The 22,358-nt window shown below is 40.9% G+C and overlaps 1 protein-coding gene across 1 annotated transcript; it reads left to right on the forward strand.

Annotated features, from left to right (window-relative positions):
* Nucleotides 1–7,792: 7,792 nt before the first annotated feature.
* LSM4 (LSM4 homolog, U6 small nuclear RNA and mRNA degradation associated) lies at nucleotides 7,793–21,405 on the forward strand. Its single transcript, XM_044658647.1, has 5 exons — nucleotides 7,793–7,872; nucleotides 10,449–10,490; nucleotides 12,144–12,242; nucleotides 18,151–18,334; nucleotides 20,307–21,405. Exons 1-5 carry the CDS (start codon nucleotides 7,870–7,872, stop codon nucleotides 20,396–20,398), a joined length of 420 nt encoding a protein of 139 aa, XP_044514582.1. The 5' UTR covers nucleotides 7,793–7,869; the 3' UTR covers nucleotides 20,399–21,405.
* The last annotated feature ends 953 nt before the right edge of the window (nucleotides 21,406–22,358 follow it).

Here is a 22,358-nt window from a genome sequence, read left to right on the forward strand (position 1 = left end):
GCCAGATATAACTGTTAAGAGATTGCTAGCCTGTCTCACTCCTAGCAGGGAGCAAGAGACTCACACTGTTCCAGTGAGAGGAAACAGAGCCCCCTCCTGGCAGCTTATCTCTCTCTGAGAGAAAGCTCTTAATCCTAAACAATGGTTCTTCAGCTTCACAGATGTTCAACCAACTTCTCAAAATTAACTCTCACAGAAATCACTAACAGAGAGTCCTCAGAAAAAAAGTCTCTAGCCAACCTGCTCAAGCAAGGGAGTTCAAGAGATAGTGCCGGAGTTCTCTAACTGCTTTCCCAGCATGTGAATCTTCTTTCTGCTGGTTTCTTAAAGAGCCCTCAGTCTTATTTCCAAGACTTCTCCTTAAACTCTATTTCTGGTCTACATCTCTGCTTCTAATTAGACCAGATAACTAATTAATAATTAATTATAATAAACATTCTTCCCAATGAATCTTTTAAACTAATTTTATAATTTCTATGCTAGAGGCAGAGTGAAATTAAAAGAAAGAAAGCAATCAAAAAATGAAAATGCACACAAATGAGGCACATAAGACTTGTCCCATGACTACTAGGGAGCAGGGCTGGGTTTCAAACTTAGGTTGTTATTGCTGTTCACTCATTCCAGTCCTGTCCAACTCATCATGACCCTACTTGGGGTTTTCTTGGCAAAAATAATGGAGTGGTTTTTTTCCTTCTCCTGCTCATTGAATGAGGAAACTGAGGCAAACAAGATCAAGTGACTTGTCCAGAACAGCACAGATAATGTCTGAGACCTGATTTGAACTCAGGAAGATGAGTCTTTCTGCCTCCAGGCCTGATACTTTATCTCCATGTAGGTGAACCTATACCACATGTGCTGGAGGGGGCTGCTTCCTTCCCCCTCTCAACACGTGCCTAAGGACATTTCTCATATCACCTGTCCCTCTGCCAGCAGCTCAATGGGAGTGCTTCCTCCCTCCCCTCTCTGGGGGTAAGGGGGGGGGCTCACATGCAGTGTGAGGGTTGCAGTTTGGGTACTTGGTCTCTAAAAGTGTTGCCCTCATTGCTCTATCTGCTTATTGCACTACCTAACTGACCCTCAGACTTGATACTGACTCTAAACTTGGTGTTCTTTCCCCGTTGGAACATTTGTGTTAGAGCTAGGGACCATGTATTAATTATCAGAAAGTCACTTAACCTCTTTGGGCCTTGGTTTCCTCATTTGAAAAGTGATCTATAAGATCCCTTCTAACTAGTAACACTATTGTGCTTTAAGAAATGATGAGCAGGATGATTTCAGAAGATCCTGGAAAGACTGAAATAAATTGGTGCAGAGTGAACAAGAAGTAGGACGACACTGTACCTAGTAACAACAATGCTATACAATGAATGCTATACAACAATGCTATACAATGCTATACAGCAAATGACTTAGTTATTCTGAGCAATATAATGATCCAAGATAATCGTGAAGGGTTTATAATGGAAAATGTTATCCACCCCCTGAGAAGAACTGAGGAAGTGTGAATATAGAACAAAGCATGCTGTTTTTCACTATATTTTCATGGGTTTAAAAAAAATCTGTATCTTCTTCTACATCATGACTAATATGGAAAGATGTTCTATATAATATCACATGTAAAACCTTATCAAATTGCTCACCATTTCAGGAAGGAGGGAGGGGAGTGAAAATTTGAAATTCAAAATTTTAGGAAACTTATGTTAAAAGTTGTCTTTATGTGCAAGTGGGAAAAAACAAAATAATGGGGGGGGGGTGAAATCACTTCCAACTTCAAAAATAAGCCTCTTCCCCAGAGCCCAACACAATACTTTATACAGAAAAAGACGGTTACAATTAAGGTTTCTCCTCTGGGATACAAGTTCAATTAAAAAAATTATATAAGAATAGGTGCTTCAAGCTTTGCAAAGCACTTTGCAAAATACTCGTTTGAATCTCAATCAAAAGCAGGTTTTTACCTCCAGAAATGCTACTCTGTGACCTAGAAATATGCTCAGAGAACATGTCTAATTCAACCCCTATTGAAGCAGTAATTCCCCCTCTAACATTGCTGCAAACTTCCAATGGTATGCATCTCCCTAATCTTCCAGGTGGTAAGGATTATTAGGAAATTGTTCATTCTGAACCCTGAGTCCAGCCCTCTGCACCTTCCCCCTATTGCTTCTAGTTCTGCCCCCAGGGGCAAGCAGAACAAATCTAATTCACAGGACCACTCTGGAAATCCTGGAAGACAGCTGAACTCTCTAGTTCTGTCAAATCTTCTTTTCTCCAAGCTAAAACCATCTATAATTCTTTCAACTCTTTCTGGGGTCTCCACTGCTCTCACCTCCTAGATATGGCCCCCAAACTCACCACCATCCTCCAGGGATGTTCTGAGCAGGGTAGAAGGGCAGCAGGATTATCACCTGCCTTGTTGGGAGCACACTCTCCCATTCTGCACTTGGCCTAAGTTTAGGGGTTGACTTGGAAGTTGAAGACCCCATTTCTATAGTGCCTCTAAGCCCTGGGGGTGGGGGTGGGGCTTACTGATTCCATTCTACAGATGGGGAAACATATCCAGAGGGTAAGTGACTTGAATGTGGAGGGAAGCATTGGGAGCCTGAGCTCTTCCTCTCCCAGGTGCCTCCCTCTGTAAGAGGTGATGTTGGGGTAGGAAAGCAGGCTGAGCTACCACCTCAGAAGACATGGGCTGGAAGGTCTCTTAAGATCTGACTACTTCATGTTGGTGGCTAGATGATAGGTATTGTAAGAAGGGAAGAAGAGAAATGGATTGCAATAAGTAGGAGTTTTTGGAAGCAGAGAGTAGCCACATGCTAGGAACCAAAGAAATCTGGATTCTGAAACACAGAGAGGGGATAAAAGAATGAACACCGACAGTTACTGGGGGGCTCTTGGACTTCTTGTCCTTTGAGCTGTCCAGGCCTAGAACTTCCTTTCTGTTGAACTGAGGAGGTTTGGCTTCCTATCCCCTGGAGCTGAAGATACCAAATCTCTGTTCCTGACTGGAGAAACCCTTTCTTGCTTTAAAATCATAAGGTTTCCTGTATGCTGAAAGTGTTCCTAACTGCTCAGAAGATCGGTCACTGGCTAACTTGTGTTGGTGAAGGCCAGAAGCCAACTCTAGCCTGGCCCAATTAGGGTTGAACTCAGCCATAAAGGGTTCACCCTGAAGATACTAACAGACTTGTTTATCCTACAAAACCAGTCTGGGAGGATTAAATAGAATCGGGTTAGCTAGTCAGATTTGGGGGATCTAGATAAGACAGGTCAGGGCCTCAGGTAGCGTCAAGTCACAAAAGGCACCCCATGAAGGGTTTTAGACGGTGGGTGACTAGTGAGAACCCTCAGAGTTAGGGAACCCCTATTTCTTCAATCCTCCCCTTCATAATACCTGGTTTTCAAATAAATCCCCATCCTATTTTTTATAACCTTGTCTGGTTGAAAAGTGTACTGGTCCAGTAAGGGAAGCTCTCCGGCTTTCTTCACTGAGGGATACTGGGGAATCCAATCAACCTCAGTATCTCAATATCAAGACCATCCTTTTTAGGATAATTATTTCAGTATGGAGACAAGAGCTGTTTTTGTAAATAGAAGCAACAAAAGTTGGCAACTGATTAGATTCAGGGGATAAGGGAGAAAGAAGAGTTAAGAATAATTTGAAGTTATATATTGAGGTAACTTGGAAAGATGTTAGTACTCTTGATCCAAATTGTAAAACCTGGAGATGGGGCAAGTGTATAGGAGGTGATAATCACTTCTGTCTTAGATTTATTGAGTATGAGATGCTAAAATAAAATCCAGGCAGTAATGTCCAAAAGGCAGTTTGTGATATGAGATCAATATCAAGGAAAGACAGGGTTTTATATGTAGATCCAGGACTCATCTGTATAGAGATAATCCATAGGAGTTAATGGGGGTAACATATTCTCATCAAGGAAGATAATATAAAATACAAAGAGAAGGGGCTCAGGACAGATTCCTGTGGGTCGCTCATGTATGAAGGGGAGAGATAGATGATGATCTAATAAAGAAGACTAAGAAAGAGTAGTCAGATAATTTAGGCCAAAGATAAAAAAAAGCAGTATCAAGGAAGCCAAGAGAAGAGAGGCTATATAGTAGGAGAGTGTCCAAAAGTAGTGGGAAGATCAAAGAGGAGGACTGAGGAAAGGATGAAAGGTCAAACAAAAGAATATAAATAAATATCTGCTATATAAATGTAAGATATTATTTACTGGATCACTCCAGGTGGATTTCTTCTTCCTTTGAACTTCTATAACCCTATTATTTGCAAAGTTCTTTTGAATTTTATCAAGCAACAACCATTATAAACTCCTGTAATATGCCAAGCATAGCACCAACAAAAATACAAATGTTCTTGCCCTCAAGAAATTTACATCTAGATGGGTAAGGTAACATGTATATAACATATACAAAACATATGCACCACAATTTGGGGAGGACTGCTTTAGTAGTTGTAGGGACCTGGAGAGCTTCATGTAGAAAGGGCTGCTTAGGACAGATGGGTAGCACCTTATAGAGTACCAGGCCTGAAGACGGGAGCACCTGGGTTCAAATCTGGTCTCCGATGCTTACTTCCTAGCTGTGCGACCCTGGCCAAGTCACTTAAGCCCCATTGGTTAGCCCTTCCTACTCTTCTGTCTTACACCTGATTCTAAGACAGAAGGTAGTAAGGGAAGGAGGGAGGGAGAAAAGAAAGAAGGAAGGAAGGAGAGAGAAAGGAAGGGAGGAAGGAAGGAAGAAAGGCAGGAAGGAGGAAAATTCTTGAAAGCTGAACTTAAAGAAAATTAGCATATTGGCAGATTGGCACTTGCCCTATATTTTATTAGTTATAAAATTTCTATCTTCTATCTGCAAAAAAGTTATATGTACTAAAGATTATCTGTATAAAAGTTATGATTTTCTTCTGTAAGTGATTATCTCAAGTAGACTGTAAACTCCCTGAAGGCAGAGACTAGATCTTGTTCATCTTTAAATATAGATTACTTAGCCTTGCACACAGGAATTTGTTTGATGGATTAGCCATTTTTTGTCCATCCAAACAATGAAGGAGCAGTTTTTGAATACAGTATATGTTAGAAGGCTTATACTTACACAAACATTAAGTACCCACTAAAAATATACAGTCATGCCTTGAGGTGTTCACAATCTAATCCAACATATACATATATGTGTATACAATATATATATTCAAATAACCATGATACATGCTATGTAAGATGCATGAAGCATAAAAACCAAATTCCAGACCTAAAGGGGGAAGAGCAAAAGCAAGGATCATAGAAAGCTTCATGGAGATGGCATCTGAATTACTACATCTTAGGCAAAGAGAATAGAATGAGTTAAAAGAGATGAATTTACCTTTGTAAAAAAGACAACTAGTTTTTCCTTGAGAGAATATGAGATGAAAGCAAAGCTGGAGAATCTCTAAGAACTAATGTTTACCCTATTATTTGAACTTCTTAGAAGATGAAAAGTATGCAATACATATCAAACCATTCAGTAAGGAAATGTAAAAGCTTTTAAAGAACTGGACACTAGAGGGCATATGTTACTAGTTTGTGAACAGTGTACAAGTTCTGTGTAGGGGAGTTTCAGAAATAGTTAACAGTTGAGTATCTTTTGGCAAGAACTTTTTTATCCCTAATATAGAGAAAAAGTAAGACAACCAAGGCACCTTAAGACTGAGGTCCCAAAAGCAGAAGAAGAAAATGAGGCCCTAGAGAAGTGGAAGAAGGAAAGGGAGACACTGGACTAGATGGTAAAAATACAGCAAAAGAGATAGCATAAGGGTCACTAGGAAATTCTATTTCTGTATGCCAGTGTTGGAATCTAATCTTTAGAACATCTTGTCTTCTTTGTTTTTACTGTTTTATCTTGTTTTACTTTTGTCTGATCATCTAATTAAAAATAATTTAAAAATTACTATCGGTCCAACCCATCCTTTCCCTAATATCAGATTAATCTTCCACATAGCTGTGGTCACTCCTCTGCTCAAAATCCTTTAATGTCACCCTACTTAATGGATACTAAGGTCTTTATCCCTTTCTTTCTATTATTTGAATGACTCATGTTCAATCACTGTTAAGTTTGCTAACTGAATGCCCTGTATTATTTTTCCAGTTTAACAACACGCACTTATCACATAGTTATTTGGACACTGGACAAATAATTGTAAGCATCATAAAGGAAATCATTTAGTCACACTTGCACATTTTACAGATAAGGAAGATGAGGCACACAAAACTGTGACTTGCCCTGGCTATTAGGGAACAGAGCTGGGTTTTAAACTTGGGTACTGATTCTAACTTTGGTGCTCTTTCTCCTTCAGAACATTTATGTTAGACCTTGGAGCTGTGTCTTAATTTCCAACAAGCCACTTAACCTCTCTGGGCCTTGGCTTCCTCATCTGAAAAGTGATCTATAAGATCCCTTCCAACTTCAAATAAAAGGCTATTCCCCTGGGCCCAACATAATCCCCATACACAGAAAAAGGTGATTACAATAATGATTTCTTTTCTTGGATTTCAGTTCAATTAAAAAAAAAAAAGACAATTGCATAGTGCTTTAAGCTTTGCAAAGCACTTCATAAAATCTGCCAGCTTTGAACCTCTCTCAAAAGCAGGTTTTTACCTGCTAGACTCTGTGACCTGGAAAGATGCTCAGACTACACATCAAATACAAACCCTACTTGAAGCAGTAATCCCCCTCTAACATCTCTGCAAACTTCCAATGACTTGAATCTCCCTAATCTTCCAGGTGGTAAGGATTGCTATGACTATTAGGAACTTGTTCATGCAGAACCCCGAGTCAGGCCCTCTGTACCTTCCCCCCATTGCTTCTAGTTCTGCCCCCAGGGGGCAAGCAGAACAAATCTAATTCACAGGACCACTCTGGAAATCCTGGAAGATAACTGAACCTCTAGTTCTGCAAAATCTTTTCTCCAAGCTAAAACCATCTACAATTCTTTCAACTCCTTCTGGGGTCTCCAGTGCTCTCACCATCCATGTCTTTCCTAGAATACGGGACCCAAACTCACTACCATTCTCCAGGGATGTTCTGAGCAAGGTAGAAAGGCAGCAGGATCATCACCTGCCTTGTTGGGAATACAGTCTCCCATTCTACACTTGACCTAGGCTTGGGGGCTCATTTGGAAGCTGAAGATCCCGTTTCCTATAGTGCCTCTAAGACTCTGAATAAGGACTTCCCTTACAAAATCCCTGGGGGAGCGGGTGCGGCTTATTGATTCCATTTTACAGATGGGGAAAGTGGGGTCCAGTGAGGGCAAGTGACTTGAATGTGGAGTCAAGCCCTGTGAGCTTGAGCTCTACCTCTCCCAGCTGCCTCCTCCTGCAAGAGGCGGTGTTCAAGTCTCATCCTCTCTCTCTACGCCCCTTCTAAGATGGGGCTCGGCACCGTAGGCCCTCATCCTCAGGAACATTGGGATTACTCGGCCCTTTTCACAAAGCCGACACACTGACAGAGGTTCAACGACTCCCATTGCCTCCAGATTTCCTCTTAGAAAACTGCAGCGCGCCAATCCTGGAAAACGTTACCCAGAATGCCTCGTGCCGCGCAGTTCTTTTCAGCCCCCGACGGAGGCCTGCTTTACGGCAGTTGCGCGCCCTGGGCGTGAGGTCACTCTCCACCTCTAGGAGCTTTCGGCTTTTTTCCCGCCCTCTACGCCACTCGGGATTGGTCGAGGTGGCGTAGAGCTGGGGAATGATTGGCTGGTAGAGACGTCAGCCCGCCCTGTTCCGTACCGTGCAGCCTGGAGGGAATTCTGAGTCCCTCAGCTACGGCGGGCGGCGGCGGAAGTGACCAGAGGAGTCCCGCCCCGGCTCGGCCGGCACCATGGTGAGGGGAACTGGGGGTGACGGGCTGGGCGGGGGCTCCTCCGAGTCTCAGTCCCCGGAACTGGCATGAGGAGAGCAGGGAGGGAGGCTGGTTGGAAAACCCGGGGGGACATGGCGGACCTGGGCACGGCGAGACTCTGCCTGGTCTCCCCCTCATCTCCTCTTCATACGCCTCATTTCCCTCAACCCTTCTTTCATCCCATCCCCCTTGTCATTCTCATATTCCTCTTCCTCACCTCATTTCCCTCTTATTTCCTCATCCTCTTTCTCACCTCTCTTATCACGTTCCTTCTCGTTTCCCTCCTCATTCCTTCCAGTCTTCTCTTTCCCTTCCCCTACTCCTACTTCATCTCCGTCCTCATCCCTTCCTTCATTCTCTCCTTATTCCCCTTCCTACACATCTTCCTCTTCCTCATCCTTTCTCCCCTTCTTCCTCATCTCCCTCCTTCATTCCCCTCTTCACATCTTCCTTTCCATACTTCCCTTCTCCACAGCCTCTCATCCCCATCCTATTCATTCTATCTATATCCCCCTCTATTCATTCCTCTTTTTCGTCTCCGAAAATCAAATATAAAATCTTCTACACGGCATTCAAAGCCTTTCATAACCTAGCCCCCTCCTATTATTCCAGTCTTCTTGTACCTTACTCTCTACCATGTATTCTTTGTTCCAGAAACACCGACTTCCTTGCTGTTCTTGGCACAAGACACACGATCTCTTAGATCCCGGCATTTTCTCTGATGGTCCCCTATGCCTGAACACCTTCCTTCTTTTATCTCTGTGCCTTCCAACTAAAACCTTCTGCAGGAAACCTTTCCCATTCCCTCTTAATTCTGGTGCCTTCCCTCTGTTAATGATTACTCTTTATCTAGTAGAAATCTGATGTCAGATTTGAACCTAGGTCTTCCTGACTCCAGTCCTGATGACCTACTTACTACCTAGTTGCCCTCTCTGCTCCCCTTTCCTCATGCCCCCATGAATTACTTATATGACCGTAACCCCACTTTCCTTATGTGTAAAATAATGAGTTATATTAGATTGCCTTTGATATTCCTTAGATTCTATGATATTCCTTCCTTCCTCTTCTTCAGCTATTCTTCCTACTTGGCCTTTTACTTTGGCCTTCTACTCCTCATTTTCATTCCTTCATTTTCTTTTCTCATCCCTTCATTTTCCTTCCTCATCCTGACTCCATCCCTTTTTCATTTGTCCATATTCTACCTCCTTTCCTATACCCTTTATTCTCCTCTCCAACTTGTCCCTTTCTTCTCCCCACTACCACCTCATGTCTTCTTATCACCACTACTTTATCCCTTCTCTGTCTTTTCTCTCATCTAATCAATAGTTTTGCTCTCCTTTCTCACCCATCCTTTATCTCTTTCTCCATCCACCTTGAGTTGTGAGAAGAAGGTAGGGTTCAAGAATGTGCATAATCAAGGAACTCTAGTAAAAAGGGTAGAGCTTTTTTACTTCCTCCTGTTTAAACTCCAAGTGTCATCTCTACTTCTGTCCTTTCCTTTCCCTATTCTTCCTGTGCTGGACCTCCTGTCATATAGCTGCACATTTGTTCATCACATAATTCTTTCAGGAAAACAGTTGGGGAAATGGACTTTTTCCTGCTTAGCAGGGGCCCATGCTCATGGGTGATCCATTGAAGGGGATTCCCCAGAGCTCTTTTTCTCTTTCTTTGGAAAATCCTCAGGTGCTTATTCTAGTAACACACACTAAAATTTTTAAATCTGTGGTATTTCTTCCTTCCTAGAGTTCCCCAAGGTTGGCTGTGACCACAGATTATCAGAGCTGAAAAGGCTCTTAGAGATCATCCTCTCCAACCTCCTTATTTTACAGAGGAGAAAACTGAGGCTCAGTGCCTGGAACTACACATTAGATAAGTTGCTGAGCCAGAACTGAAGACTCCATTCCAGGGTTATTTACATGACTAAATAACATGATTGAAAAATAAGTCCCCAGTGAAAAGACTATGAAATCTTTTTTTTTTTTTGAGTCTTATAAGTATTTTATTTCTCCAGTTATGTGTAATAACAATTTTCTGAAATTACAAGCTCCAAATTGTCTTTCTCCAGAGAGATTACCACTCCCAGAGATGGAGCAATTGGATCTAGTTGTATATGTATTATGCAAAACATACTTTCATATCAGTCATTGTTATAAGAGAATACTCATATAAAACTAAAACCCCAAATAAAAATACAAATAAACTAAAGTGAAAAATAGTGTCTATTGCTAAAGTAGTATTTATTTGAAGGTAAAGTCCATGAAGGGATTGGCTACTTTGGGCAGGCATCCTGGAGCTTTTAGGGAGAGGAAAACTATAAATATAATGTTGTGAGAGTAAGTAGATTAGTGTCCAAGTAAATCTCATTGTTCAATTCAAGAATCACTGCTTGTATCTTCATTATTTAAAAATCACATCACCCAGAAAATGAGGGGGGAGGATTTGGGGACCTCTTAAGGCCCAGTATTCTAACCTTATGAGATCTGTGATCTCTGTTGGAAGAAAGACAGGTTTATGCTTTTAGCCAGTAGAATTCTCAATTGTCTTGTTTGCTTTCTTAGCTGCCCTTATCCTTATTGAAGACAGCCCAGAATCACCCCATGGTAAGTAGGCAATGTGGCGACTGCTTGATGAACATCAGTCACAGACAAAATCTAAAGAGGAGAACATGAAGAGTAAAAGAGATCTTGAACCTTATGTGTTTCTATTCTTAATCTTTGCTTGGCTAGCAAAATATCCATGTTTTCTTAAAAATGTTTATCTGGAGACCTTTTGTTTTGACATCACCTTGATATCCAGTTATATCCCTTCCCCCTCCGTACACTGAGAGACACTCCTGTAACAAAGAGAAAAGACAAAACCCAGACAGTTCATGCAGATCAGCAACTGAATCTGATGGAATATCCATGTTTCCAGTGCTTATTTCTGAACTGTTTTAGCTCACTAGGAGAAACAGTTATACTAATAATAGATACCATCTGTAATGCAGGTCCTGTCAAGCTGGAAAGGCTTGAAGGTGGGCCCCATGACAGATTGTAGATCGCCTATCTTAGAATTCATCTGACTTATTTCAGAGAGTTTCTTCCCCGAGTGGGCTGCAGGGGGCTGAATTTTTTTTAACATAGAAACTAAATTTTTGGGAGACACGTTATAGATAGATTGCCATCTGTGTTGATGGTGGGAGCATCCACATGGAATTGTACTTATTTGTATACTCATTTTATTCCCCCAGTAGAATGTAAGTGCCTTGAGGGCAAAGACTGGTTTCTGCCTTTGTATCACTAGCACCTAGCCCAGTGCCTAGCACATACATAGTAGGAATATTAAATCGGCTCAGACCACACAGGTAAGTAAGTAGTAAGTCACAGAGCCAAGATATAAACCTAGTCTCTCTAACCATCAATGGACTGGTCTTCTCAGTATGCCACAGCTTCTTCTCTACTGGATAGAAGCTAGCCTCCATACTTCCAGTGTTTCCCTTCTGTAACTTCACCTGCACACCAATGTTAGATTGCCGTTTCTAACATATCCCTAAATCTAATAATTCCTTTCTCCTACTGAATCAAAGCAAAAACTGCTTGGCTTTTAAGGCCCTTCTGGAAGGGGCCTCACCCTATCACTTTCTGACCTTATTTCTTACTTGTGACCAAGGTCATATCTTCTACCAGTTATGTCAGTTTCTTCATTGTCCCAGGAATTAGCTATGTTCATTCCCACCTCTGTACCTCATTCACATTGATTGACCTTATGTGAATTATCCTTTGCCCCATCCCCTACTGTTCAAATCTGAGCCATTAAAGAATTGGCTCAATTTCGGGGGCAGCTAGATGGCTCAGTGGATAGAGAGTGGGTCTAGAGACAGGAGGAAGTCCAGGATTCAAATTTGGCCTCAAATACTTCCAGTATGTGACCCCGGGCAAGTCATTTAACCCCAATTGCCTAGCCTTTAGCACTCCTCTGCCTTGCAATCAATATACTTAGTATCAATTCTAAGAAGGTAAGGTTTTTTTAAAAAAAGGCCCAATTTTAAGTATTTATGACATTAGTATTATAATTTTTATTAATTCTTTCCCCTTCTACTCCTGTGAAACAGAAAACTTAGAACCATTAGCACTTAATTATATACTATTTTATTAGTATTATAGTATGGATACACAATTAAGTTTCTTGAAGACAATAATATCTCTAGTATTATAACAAACATAAATACCTGGCAATTGATGATTTGATTTATGGCTTGAACTTTATTTTTCTAGTTGGTAGAACTAAAAAATGGTGAAACCTACAATGGGCACCTTGTGAGCTGTGATAACTGGATGAACATCAATTTGAGAGAGGTCATCTGTACATCCAGGGTAAGTAGGCCTTTGCAGAACACCTTGCCTGGTAGCCTCTGACCCGAACTATAGAACTATATATATTTCACTGAATTGAAAGCTAGAAGGGACCTCTTACTGTTATAAATCTGAAAACCAAGAAATACAAAGGGCAAGTCCAAAAGGTAACAGCCATCTGTGTTTTCATTCAATGTGCCAGGATCTTTGTGAGGAGCTAGGATACAAAGATAAAAGTAAGGCAGACCTTGCCCTTGAGGAACTTCTCTTGAAATAGGATGCCAAAGTAGAATTTAAGCCCAGGTCCTCTGTCTATAAACCTAGTGCTATTTCTACTGTACCAGATTTTCCTTAATCCCAAAGTAACTTTTTTTTAACCTAACAAAAATGTGTTTTCTCTTTTTCCATCCTATCACCACCCTATTGAGAAGAAATGAAAGATGAAACCCTTTTAGCAAAAATGCACAAACAAAACCAAATTTCTTCATTGACCATGTTGGAAAATATATGTCTTATTCTGCATCTTGAGTCCAATAACCCAGTCAGGATTTGCCTGCAAGGTTCAGTACCATTTATAGTTTCCTAAAACACAATAGTATTCTGTTATATTCTTATACCATAATTTATTGAGTTGTTCCTGAATTGGTGAGCAATCCCTTCTTTTTGATTCTTTGTTATTACCAAAAGAAAGAACTGCCACAAATATTTTTGCACATAGGGGTCCTTTCCCCCTTTCTTTGATGTAGGAGTAGGTCTAGTTGTGGTGTCACTGGTTCAAAGGGGATGCACAGTTTAGGGATTTTGAAAGAATAATTCCAAGTTGCTTTCCAGAATGGCTGGACCAGTTTACAGCCTTACTAATAGTGCATTAATGTACATTAGCCATTTTCCTAAAGCCCCTCCAACATTTATCATTTTCCTTTTTTTGTCATCTTTGCCAATTTTTAAAAATTACTTTAATAACACATTTCCACATACGTTTTCCAAAGTTATATGCTCTATATTGTCTACCTCTCTTTTTCCCTTCCCCCTCTCAGAGCTGACAAGCAATTCAATCTGGGTTATACATGTATTATCATTCCCATTTTTTTTTTAAATCTCTTTGGAATATAGACCCAGAAGTAGTATTACTGGATCAAAGGGAATGCATTCTTTTATAGGCCTTTGGGAATAATTCCAAATTGCTCTTCAGAATGGTTGGATCTCAATGGTTGGAGTTCTCAACTCCAACAACAATGCATTAGTGTCCCAATTTTGCCACATCCCCTCCAATATTTATCATTTTTCTTTACTGTCATATTGGCCAGTCTTCTAGGTATCAGATGGTATGTCAAGAGTTATTTTAACTTGCATTTTTCTAATCAAGAGAGATTTCATCCTAGCCAGTCTGATGGGTATGAAATGGAACCTCATATTTTTCTCTATTTGCATTTCCCTAATTGTTAATGATTTGGAGCATTTTTTCATGTGACTGCATAACTTGGATTTCTTCCTTTGAAAACTGCCTATTCGTAGCCTTCCTTACGGTGGTCTTGTCCTTCCTAGTTTCTCTCTCCTTTTTTTTTTTTTTTTTTTTTTTAAATTTAGGCCCTTAATCTTCCATCTTATCAATTCTGTGTATTGGTTACAAAGCTAGGCAGTGGGGGGGTTAGTGCCTTGGTCAGAGTAACACAGCTCGATCTCTCTCCACTCACACTTTAGCCACTGAGCTTCCTAATTCCTTGTCTCCTATTCTCTTCTGTAAAATTCACTGGCTGCTTTAGTTGGCAAATGAATTTTGTTCACCTGAGTGTGCATATTGTGGTGCACTAGAGCACTAGAATCACTTATTTTTGTTGCTGTTGCTACTATTAATGAGAATCAAACTTTCTAAAATGCTTTATGGTTTTCAAAGTATTGTCTTCCTAAACCCCTGTGAGGTTGAGAGTGGACTGCCACCTTGATTTTACAAAGGAGAAAACAGACTCAGGAAGGTGAAGAAAGCTGGCTGAACTCACTTAGCTGCTAGGCATCCCCCTTCAGAGCCAAGCTCCTTCTTACCACCCACATAGAGGAGACTACCGATTTTAAAAGAACAATCCATCTTTCTGCTTTCTTCTCTTCTTTGCTGTCAGCCAAAAGTTCCTTAAGGCAGACATTGTGACTTGTTAATATTTTTCTCTTCCTATACTCATCAAGACTACTTCCAAGGGTCCTGCTGCATTGAAAGTTAGAATTGACCAGTATTAATTTAGATGAAGAAGAGTTTGACTTTGGAAGACTCATGGGATAGTGAAATTGAAAGGGAAGGGAAGGAAGTGAACATTTACGTAGCACCTACTGGGTGCCAGACACAGCATTAATCACTTTACACATATCTAAATTGATCTTCACAATAACCCTATGAGGTAGGTGCTCTTATTTCCTTCATTTTACAATTGAGAGAAATGAGGCAACAGAGGTGGAGCGACTTGCTGAGGCTCACATAGCTAATAATTTTCTGGATTTGAATCCAGATCTTCCTGACTCCAGGTTCGGTATTCTTTTTACTCTTGTCTATTCTGACATCTCGGTAACTTAATTGAGGGAAGTTTTAAGGTTGTAGATTGGACCAAGACTGCTAGGCCCAGCTGGCTGCTTTTTTATCACAGAGGATACTTGCTTCTCATTGATGTTAAGGACAGATTTTTTTTGTGTGTATAATTTTTTTTTTAACTTGATTTTTGTAACCCTAAGTGTCTCAAAAGACCTAGTTCCTGGGGGCAGCTGGATGACTCAGTCTATTGAGAGCCAGACCTAGAGATGGGAGGTCCTAGGTTCAAATCTGGCCTAAGACACTTCCTAGCTGTATGATCCTGGGCAGGTCACTTGTCCCCTCCCCCCATTGCCCAGCCCTTACTGCTCTTTTGCCATGGAACCAATACACAATATTGATTCTAAGACAGAAGGTAATAGTTTAAAAAAAAAAGACCTAGATCCTCGTAACTCTGTTAGATTCTCTTTGTGACCTTGGACAAGCTTCTTTCCTGTTGTGGGCTTCTAGTTTCTTCATCTGTAAAATAAAGCTTAGATTAGGTCAAGGTTTAACTTTTTTGTGTCATGTATCCCTTTGGCAACCTAGTAAGGCTTGTAGAATCTTTCTCAGAACAGTGTTTTTAAATGTATAAAAACTCTTAGGATTACTAAGGAAACCACTTATAGTAAGGCATAGTTATCAGTGTGGTCACTTAAGTGACAAAGTGGAGAGAGTGTCATGCCTGGAATTAAGAAGACTCATCTTCCTGAATTCCAATCCAGCCATAGATACTTCCTAGTTGTGAGATCCTGGGTAAGTCACTTAACCTTGCTCACCTTAGTTCCTCATCTGCAAAATGAGGTAGAGAAGGACATGGCAAACCATTCTAGTATCTTTGCCAAGAAAACCCCAAATAGGGTCAAGAAGAATCAGACAGGACTGGAAAATGACTAAACAGCAGCAGTTATCAAAGTTTTTTTTTGTAGTTCACAGATGGCAGGTCAAGAAGCCCTGTACTAAACTCTAAAGTCCCTATCAGCTCTAAAGCTAAGTTTGTCATGTAATGGACTTGGAACATTCTGGCTGGAGGTAAAGGGAGAGATGATAATTTCTGAACAAAACCTAGAAATGGCCACTAGATGGTGCCAAGAACAGCATTGGAAGTCAAAAATGCACTTTGTTGGCACTAAAGGAAAGATTAGCTTGTTTATTCCTCAGCAGAGAACTGAAAGGAGGAAGTAGAGACAAAACAGGCTAACCAGCCTTCCTTGTACACTCAATTAAATGCCACCCAGCATGGTCCAAGATGGAATGTTCCCTTGGGAAAGTTGTCTTAAATTTAGCAAGATTTCTCCCTGTGTGTTTGCAGAAAATAAGAAACTTATTCCTAATGGCAACCCTGAAGGGGAGGCATTGGTTCTGTCTACCCAGCATAGGCTCATGAAGTGAGCAGAGAGTTCATCTTTAGTGCTAAAATTCTCTCTTAAATTTGGTATTCATTGAAATATTTTCTACACTTAATGAACAGAGCTTTAAAGCTTAGAAGTCATCTAGTCCCTACCCTGTCATTCTAAGGAGGAGGAAACATAAACCCAGGAGGTGGGCTTTTCCCTTGCCGTTCACCATTTGACCAGTTAGTTAGAATCAGAACCAAGAGTAGACCCCAGAGGTCTCTGCACTCCTGTATCTCCCATTCTGCACTGGGCTGTTTCTCTTTGTTCAAGCTATAGCCAAATAATTGGGAGATAGGACTTAGAGCAGAAAGGGACCCTAGAACATAAAATGTCAGAACAGGGGTGCAGATGGGGGTGCTGATAATATGAAGGTGGGTGAATTTGAACTTCAGACCAGGAAGGGAAAGGTGCAAGTAATAATAAAAGTCAGCATTTATATAGTGTTTTAAAGTTTGCAGAATGTTTTACAGATATCAGAATAGCCTTTTAAGGTAGGTTTATTATTTTTTTTTCTTTCATTTTGCAGGTGAGGAATAAGCTAAGAGGCTAAGAGAAATTAAATGACTTTCTCAGGTCTTAGAGCTAGTTAGGTTTCTGAGGCTGTTTTTGAATTTGGGTCTTTCTGACTCCAAGTCCAGAACTCTGCCCATTGTACCAACCAATTGCCTCTGTAAAAGGCAGAAGAAAGCAGGGGGATAAAGTCTTTGACCAATTTAAATGAAATTTTTATAGTGAAAGAATGTTTTTCGTTAGAGTAACAAGAGGCCATAGTTTGAATTGTGGCTCAGATACTTATTGATTGACTGTATTACCTAAAGATACTTTTCCTCTTATCCTCTATTTCTTAATTTGTAAAAAGAGAATGATGATACTTTTAGAGCCAGTTTCTGATAGAGCCAGAGTTGGGAGGATCAAGTGGGCTAATAGAGATGAAATGCCTTGTAAACCTTAAAGCAACTTAAAAGCATAAAAAAATATTTAAAAATTAATATTCATAATGCCAGAGTTGGAAAAACATTCAACCATAGAACACAGATAATGGACCCTGGATGGTGAAATCTAAGACCCTCCCTCATTTCAAGAGGGTTAGAAAGCAGGACCAGGATGGAGTCCTCTGCTACTGTTGCTGCAGCAGATTGGGCATGTTTAATTTCCTTTATCTTGTGTCTAAAGGAGTTTGGGTTTTGCTTGTTAGTTATTCAAGTATGTATTGGGTTGTTAGTTATATGACCAGCATTGTCCAAAGTACTGCAAGAGATAGAAAAAGAAAGATTAGAGGTAATCACTGCCTTTAAGGGACTCTCGCAGGCTTTGGAGCTGGGGTGGGGTGGGGCAGGGGGGCCAGACATGTAAAATGACAAGAGAACAGTACAAGATGATAGGTGATGTTGGGTTAGATTAGGTGGAAGGAAGTGGCTTTAAGTGGGAAGATGAGGAACCCTCTTAATGGAGTCATAGAATTTTAGATCCTGGAAGTCATCTGGTCTAGCCTCCTTTTTTTTTTGCAGATGAGAAAAATAAAGGCCTTTCCTTTCTTTGGACCTCAGTTTCTCCACCTATAAAATGAGAAGGTTGGGCAGAATGATCTCCAGCCCTGATACTGCTGTTTCATGACAAAAGAAATGATTGTGGGCCAGAATGTTTGGGAAAGGCCTCCTGGAGGGTCCCTTCATGGGGGCCCAGTGGAAGGGAAAGGGTTTTCCAAGAGGTTTAAAAAAAAAAAAGAAAGAAAGAACAGTGTGTCAGGCTCAAGAGTTGGAAAGGATCATGTTCAGTTCACAGGCCCCAGAGGGAGCTCTGCTCCGTGAGACACACGCTAAACTTCTGCATGTTGTTTTTGACATGAACTTCCACCCCAGCAATCAGAGACCCTTCCTAAGTCTGGAGGGGAGGGGTGAGAGGGAGTAAGTGCTCTGTGGTGGACAGTGAGATCCCTGCCCCACTGCCCTCCAGCCTGAAAACTCTGCTATTTCCTCCCCAGGATGGTGACAAATTCTGGCGCATGCCTGAGTGTTATATCCGAGGCAGCACCATTAAATACTTGCGGATTCCTGATGAGATTATTGACATGGTAAAAGAAGAGGTGGTGTCCAAGGGCAGAGGCCGCGGTGGTGTGCAACAGCAGAAGCAGCAGAAGGGGCGTGGAGCAGGTGGAGCTGGCCGAGGTGAGTTCCCTAGCTGGGCCTGGGCTGGGCTTGGCAGGCTCGAGGGTGGCAGCTTGGCCAACATTGACCCGTTGTTGTAGATTGGGCTGTAAAATTATCCTTTAACCCTGGGACTTAACCCTGAAAAGGAGGTGGTGACAGGGAGTAGGGAGGCCACCCATCTAACTCTGCATTGATATCCTTGGCTGAGACTGTCATTTCTGTCAATAGAACCCCCCAAAATGGTCTCCTTCTGCCTATTCCAAAAAGCAGTTTGTAAGAAAGGCTTGTGCTGTATGGAGTTTGGGGGAGACTTTGCCCTAACTCGATTCTTCTTTCATAAAGCCCTGTCAGAATTTTTCTTAAACCCTTATTTTTTCCATCTTAGAATCAGTACTGTGTAAAGGCAAAAGAGTGATAAGGGCTAGGCAATGGAAGGTAAATGACTTGCCCAGGGTCACATAGCTAGGAAGGATATTTTGTGATCAAATTTGAACTCAGAACCTCCCATCTTTAGACCTGGTTCTCCATCCACTGAGCCACCTAGCTGCTCCCCAGGATCTACTTCTAAATCAACCAAAGTTATTCACTGAAGCCTAGACTGCTGGTTGTCTGGAATGAAACACAGAATGTCAGAGCTGGGAGGGACCTTAGAACCTAGGAATGGGGAAACCTTGGAACATAGAATGTGACATCTGGGCAAGATTTAGAATATAGAATATCAGAGCTGCCAGGGGATTTTGAGCATAAAACATTAGAGCTAGGAAGAACCTTAATATGTAGAAAGCCAGAGGTAAGAGGGACTACTCGTTAGTATACCCAACAAGCTCTCATATCTCATATATCAACACCTGCAGTGTTGGGGAGCTCAGTATCTCATGTATCAGCCCATTCCATTTTCTGACAGTTCTCATTGTTAGAACATTCTTCCTAAGATTAAGCTTAATGCTGCCTCTTTGTCACATGACTGAGGTCATGTGATGAGTAGAGCTAGGACCGGGACTTCCTAACTCTTAGGCTAATGTTTAGGGCTTCTTCAGCAAAATTCTGTTGTTCCCCCCTCTACCATAGTGTTTACTTCTCTTACTTTAATGCTATAAATTAATTCAATCATTGAATTCCCCTGGAGAGGACTATGGCTGTCAAGAAAGAATCTCAAAAATTGTTACTATTTTTTTATGGCCAACTAAATGCCTCAGACAAAAAAACTAAGACAGTTCCTCTTTGCCTTGCTTATCTAGTCTGTTAGCCAGGAGAATATCCTAGAAGTGAAGAGCAAACATCCTTTGAGACTTTCATTTTCAGGGGTGATAAGCTCCAGTATTTGGTCTCCCACCAAGTTCTCCCATGGCCTCCCCATCAGACAGTAATCATAGACTACAAATTCTCTGAGCACGTTGCTCCATTATAGAGGATTTGTGAAAGAGAAATCTAATTGTTGCCATTCATCTACCCACTATGTATTAAATAGATTCTGCATTATATCCCAGGTTCAGTATCCCATCACCTTCAGAAAACATGACTTTGGGAGCAGCTGGAGTCTTGTCAGCAGCCTTTTCTTCCTGCTGTATGGGTATGAGGCTGATAGGGAGCCCCTGAAACCTGGACCAGATTTGAGTTTCCAGTCAGCAAGGCAGTAGATCCAAGTCTAGTTGTGACAGTGTGTGAGAGCTGTTTTCTTCCAGTCTTTCCCACTGATCTTGTGATTAAACAAGCAGAATCTTCTTCCTCCGCTTCTCACAGGGCAGCTAAAATAATCAGAAGGAGGTGAATGTGCCTGAACAGGTCAAGACTTCACACCAAGAATGTGGGCTAATTGGCCATCCATCTTGGCAGCAGCACTTTTCGCATATGGATTTGAGTGTAGCTCCATTTCCTGATTTCCTGAGGGTGCTTGATGCTCTGTATTATGGGAAAACACAGTCAGCTACAGAACAATATGAAGAGAAACAAGTGATTGCCTTAGACTCTTAAGATTTTTGTGTTTCCACAGGTGTGTTTGGAGGCCGAGGCCGAGGGGGCATTCCAGGCAGCGGGAGAGGACAGCAGGAGAAGAAGCCAGGCCGGCAGGCTGGGAAGCAATGAGCCTGATGGGAAGACCCTTTGCTGCTGCCCTGTACTTACCCTTGTGATTTGGTGTTGCAGTTCTAATTTTCAGTTAATGAATCTTTTTTAAAAAAGGAAAGTTGGGGGCTGGGCAGATGTTGGGGGGAAATCCCATCAATCACGTCTTTTGTAATTCTTTCAAACAGCCTTCTTTAGATAAAGTTAGGGTATTCTTTCCTCACTCATTTTAGCTGCCCTTCTAGAGTTAGAAATGTGCTGATACTATTCAGTTTTTTGATATTCTTGGTTCCAAGGAACTTGATTCCTAAGAAAAGTTCAGTACTATTTCATCCTAAAGATTCTGAACACTTTTTTTTTGAAATGCAGCTGAATGTAGTGCGCCTTGTTCCTGTTTTCAGAGTATTTCAGGCATTTCCAGAGGGGTTTTATTATACTGCTGTCTGTCTTGTGATGTTTGCTTTAGGATTTGGGCATTTCTGACACATGGCAGGTTTTTTCCTTCAAAGTTACAAGCCCTGAAACTGTCAGGGATGTGTTTCCTTTAGTATGTTCCAGCCTTGCTGCTGCTTCTTCTTTTTATCATTGTTGTCTTTTTTTTTTTTTTTTTTAACTAAAAGTAGGGGTTGGAACTTGTTTCAGAGAATAATTATCAGAGTTGTTTTCCCATTCTTCCAGTATTTGTTTTGGGGAAACCACTTGAGTTTGTGTGACTGAAATAAAAGTAATACAACCGTAAGCTGAAAATTAATAATTCTTTTCTACATGCTCAACAGACGAGCATGTTAATTGTTGATTCTCAGGCTACCGTGGAGCGTGTTTCCACTCTGGCTTCTTAGGAAATCCTACTCCATAGAAAAATGGTGGATTTGGGTTTTGATGTTAGATGTTCACTGTATACCTTCTTTGTGGCACTAGAGCTGCTCTAATGACAAACCTATTATCTTCTGGTTCTTTGACAGAAAGTATAGAGCACCTGGAGTTGGGAGGACCTGGGTTCAAATGTGACCTCAGACATCTTCTAGCCATATGACCTTGGGCAAGTCACTTAACCTCAGTTGTCCAGCCCTTACCACTCTTCTGCTTTAGAACCAATACTTAATATCTATTCTAAGACAAAAGGCAAGGGTTTAAAAAACAACAACAAAAAAAAAGGTATACAACATATAGAATAGTATTCAGAAACACTTGTTACTGTATCACAGAACCTTTTAAACTTCAAGATTCTGGGGGCAAAAATGTAATATTTATACCTTTCTATTTCAGCAGTTTGAAATTCTAATATCATCCTGCACATTCATTTCATCTTCTGGGGAGAAAAAATTCTCACCTTCCCTTCCCCTTCTTTCTACTTTTGCAAAGACATTTGATGTATCAAGATTGTAGCCAGGATTTTGCTTTGAAATGCTTCTCTGAAAATGTGTGGGGAAAACCTTTGGAGGCACATCTGAAATATGGGCAGACTTCAACCTTTTGGATGTATCTTTTAAAGTGTGTAGCAGGGGAAATCATACCATTTGTATTTGCTTTCCTGGGTCTCTGACAGTTACTATTTCTGATTCTGGAAAAATCTCAAACTGAAGCCGTATAGACATGCAGCAAGAAATACTTGAAAAAATATTCTCCTTTTTTCAAACTGCTTTAGAAATAAGAAACCTATGTCCTCTAGAAATAAGAGATTGTATATTTTTGTCTTAATAATTTATCTTGAAAAATAGAGCCAGATTTTTGGGGGATGGGGGGTGGCGCTGGGATGGGAATGTTACAGGTGGTAAGGTTTTATCTGAGAGGTGACTCCCATTTTTAAAAGACGAAAATGAAAAAGCAAACCATATCCAGTGCTGTCAGCAACAATAAACATAGGTTAATGTGGTTTTATACATGCATATTTTCTTAATGATAACTTGGTTGAATCCATCCTGAGTGGTGATTGGAATAAATACAGTGTTAACCTGTAGACTATTACTTGCTTCTTATATTT

The sequence above is a fragment of the Gracilinanus agilis genome, chromosome 1 (assembly GCF_016433145.1).
Source record: "Gracilinanus agilis isolate LMUSP501 chromosome 1, AgileGrace, whole genome shotgun sequence".
NCBI lineage: Eukaryota > Metazoa > Chordata > Mammalia > Didelphimorphia > Didelphidae > Gracilinanus > Gracilinanus agilis.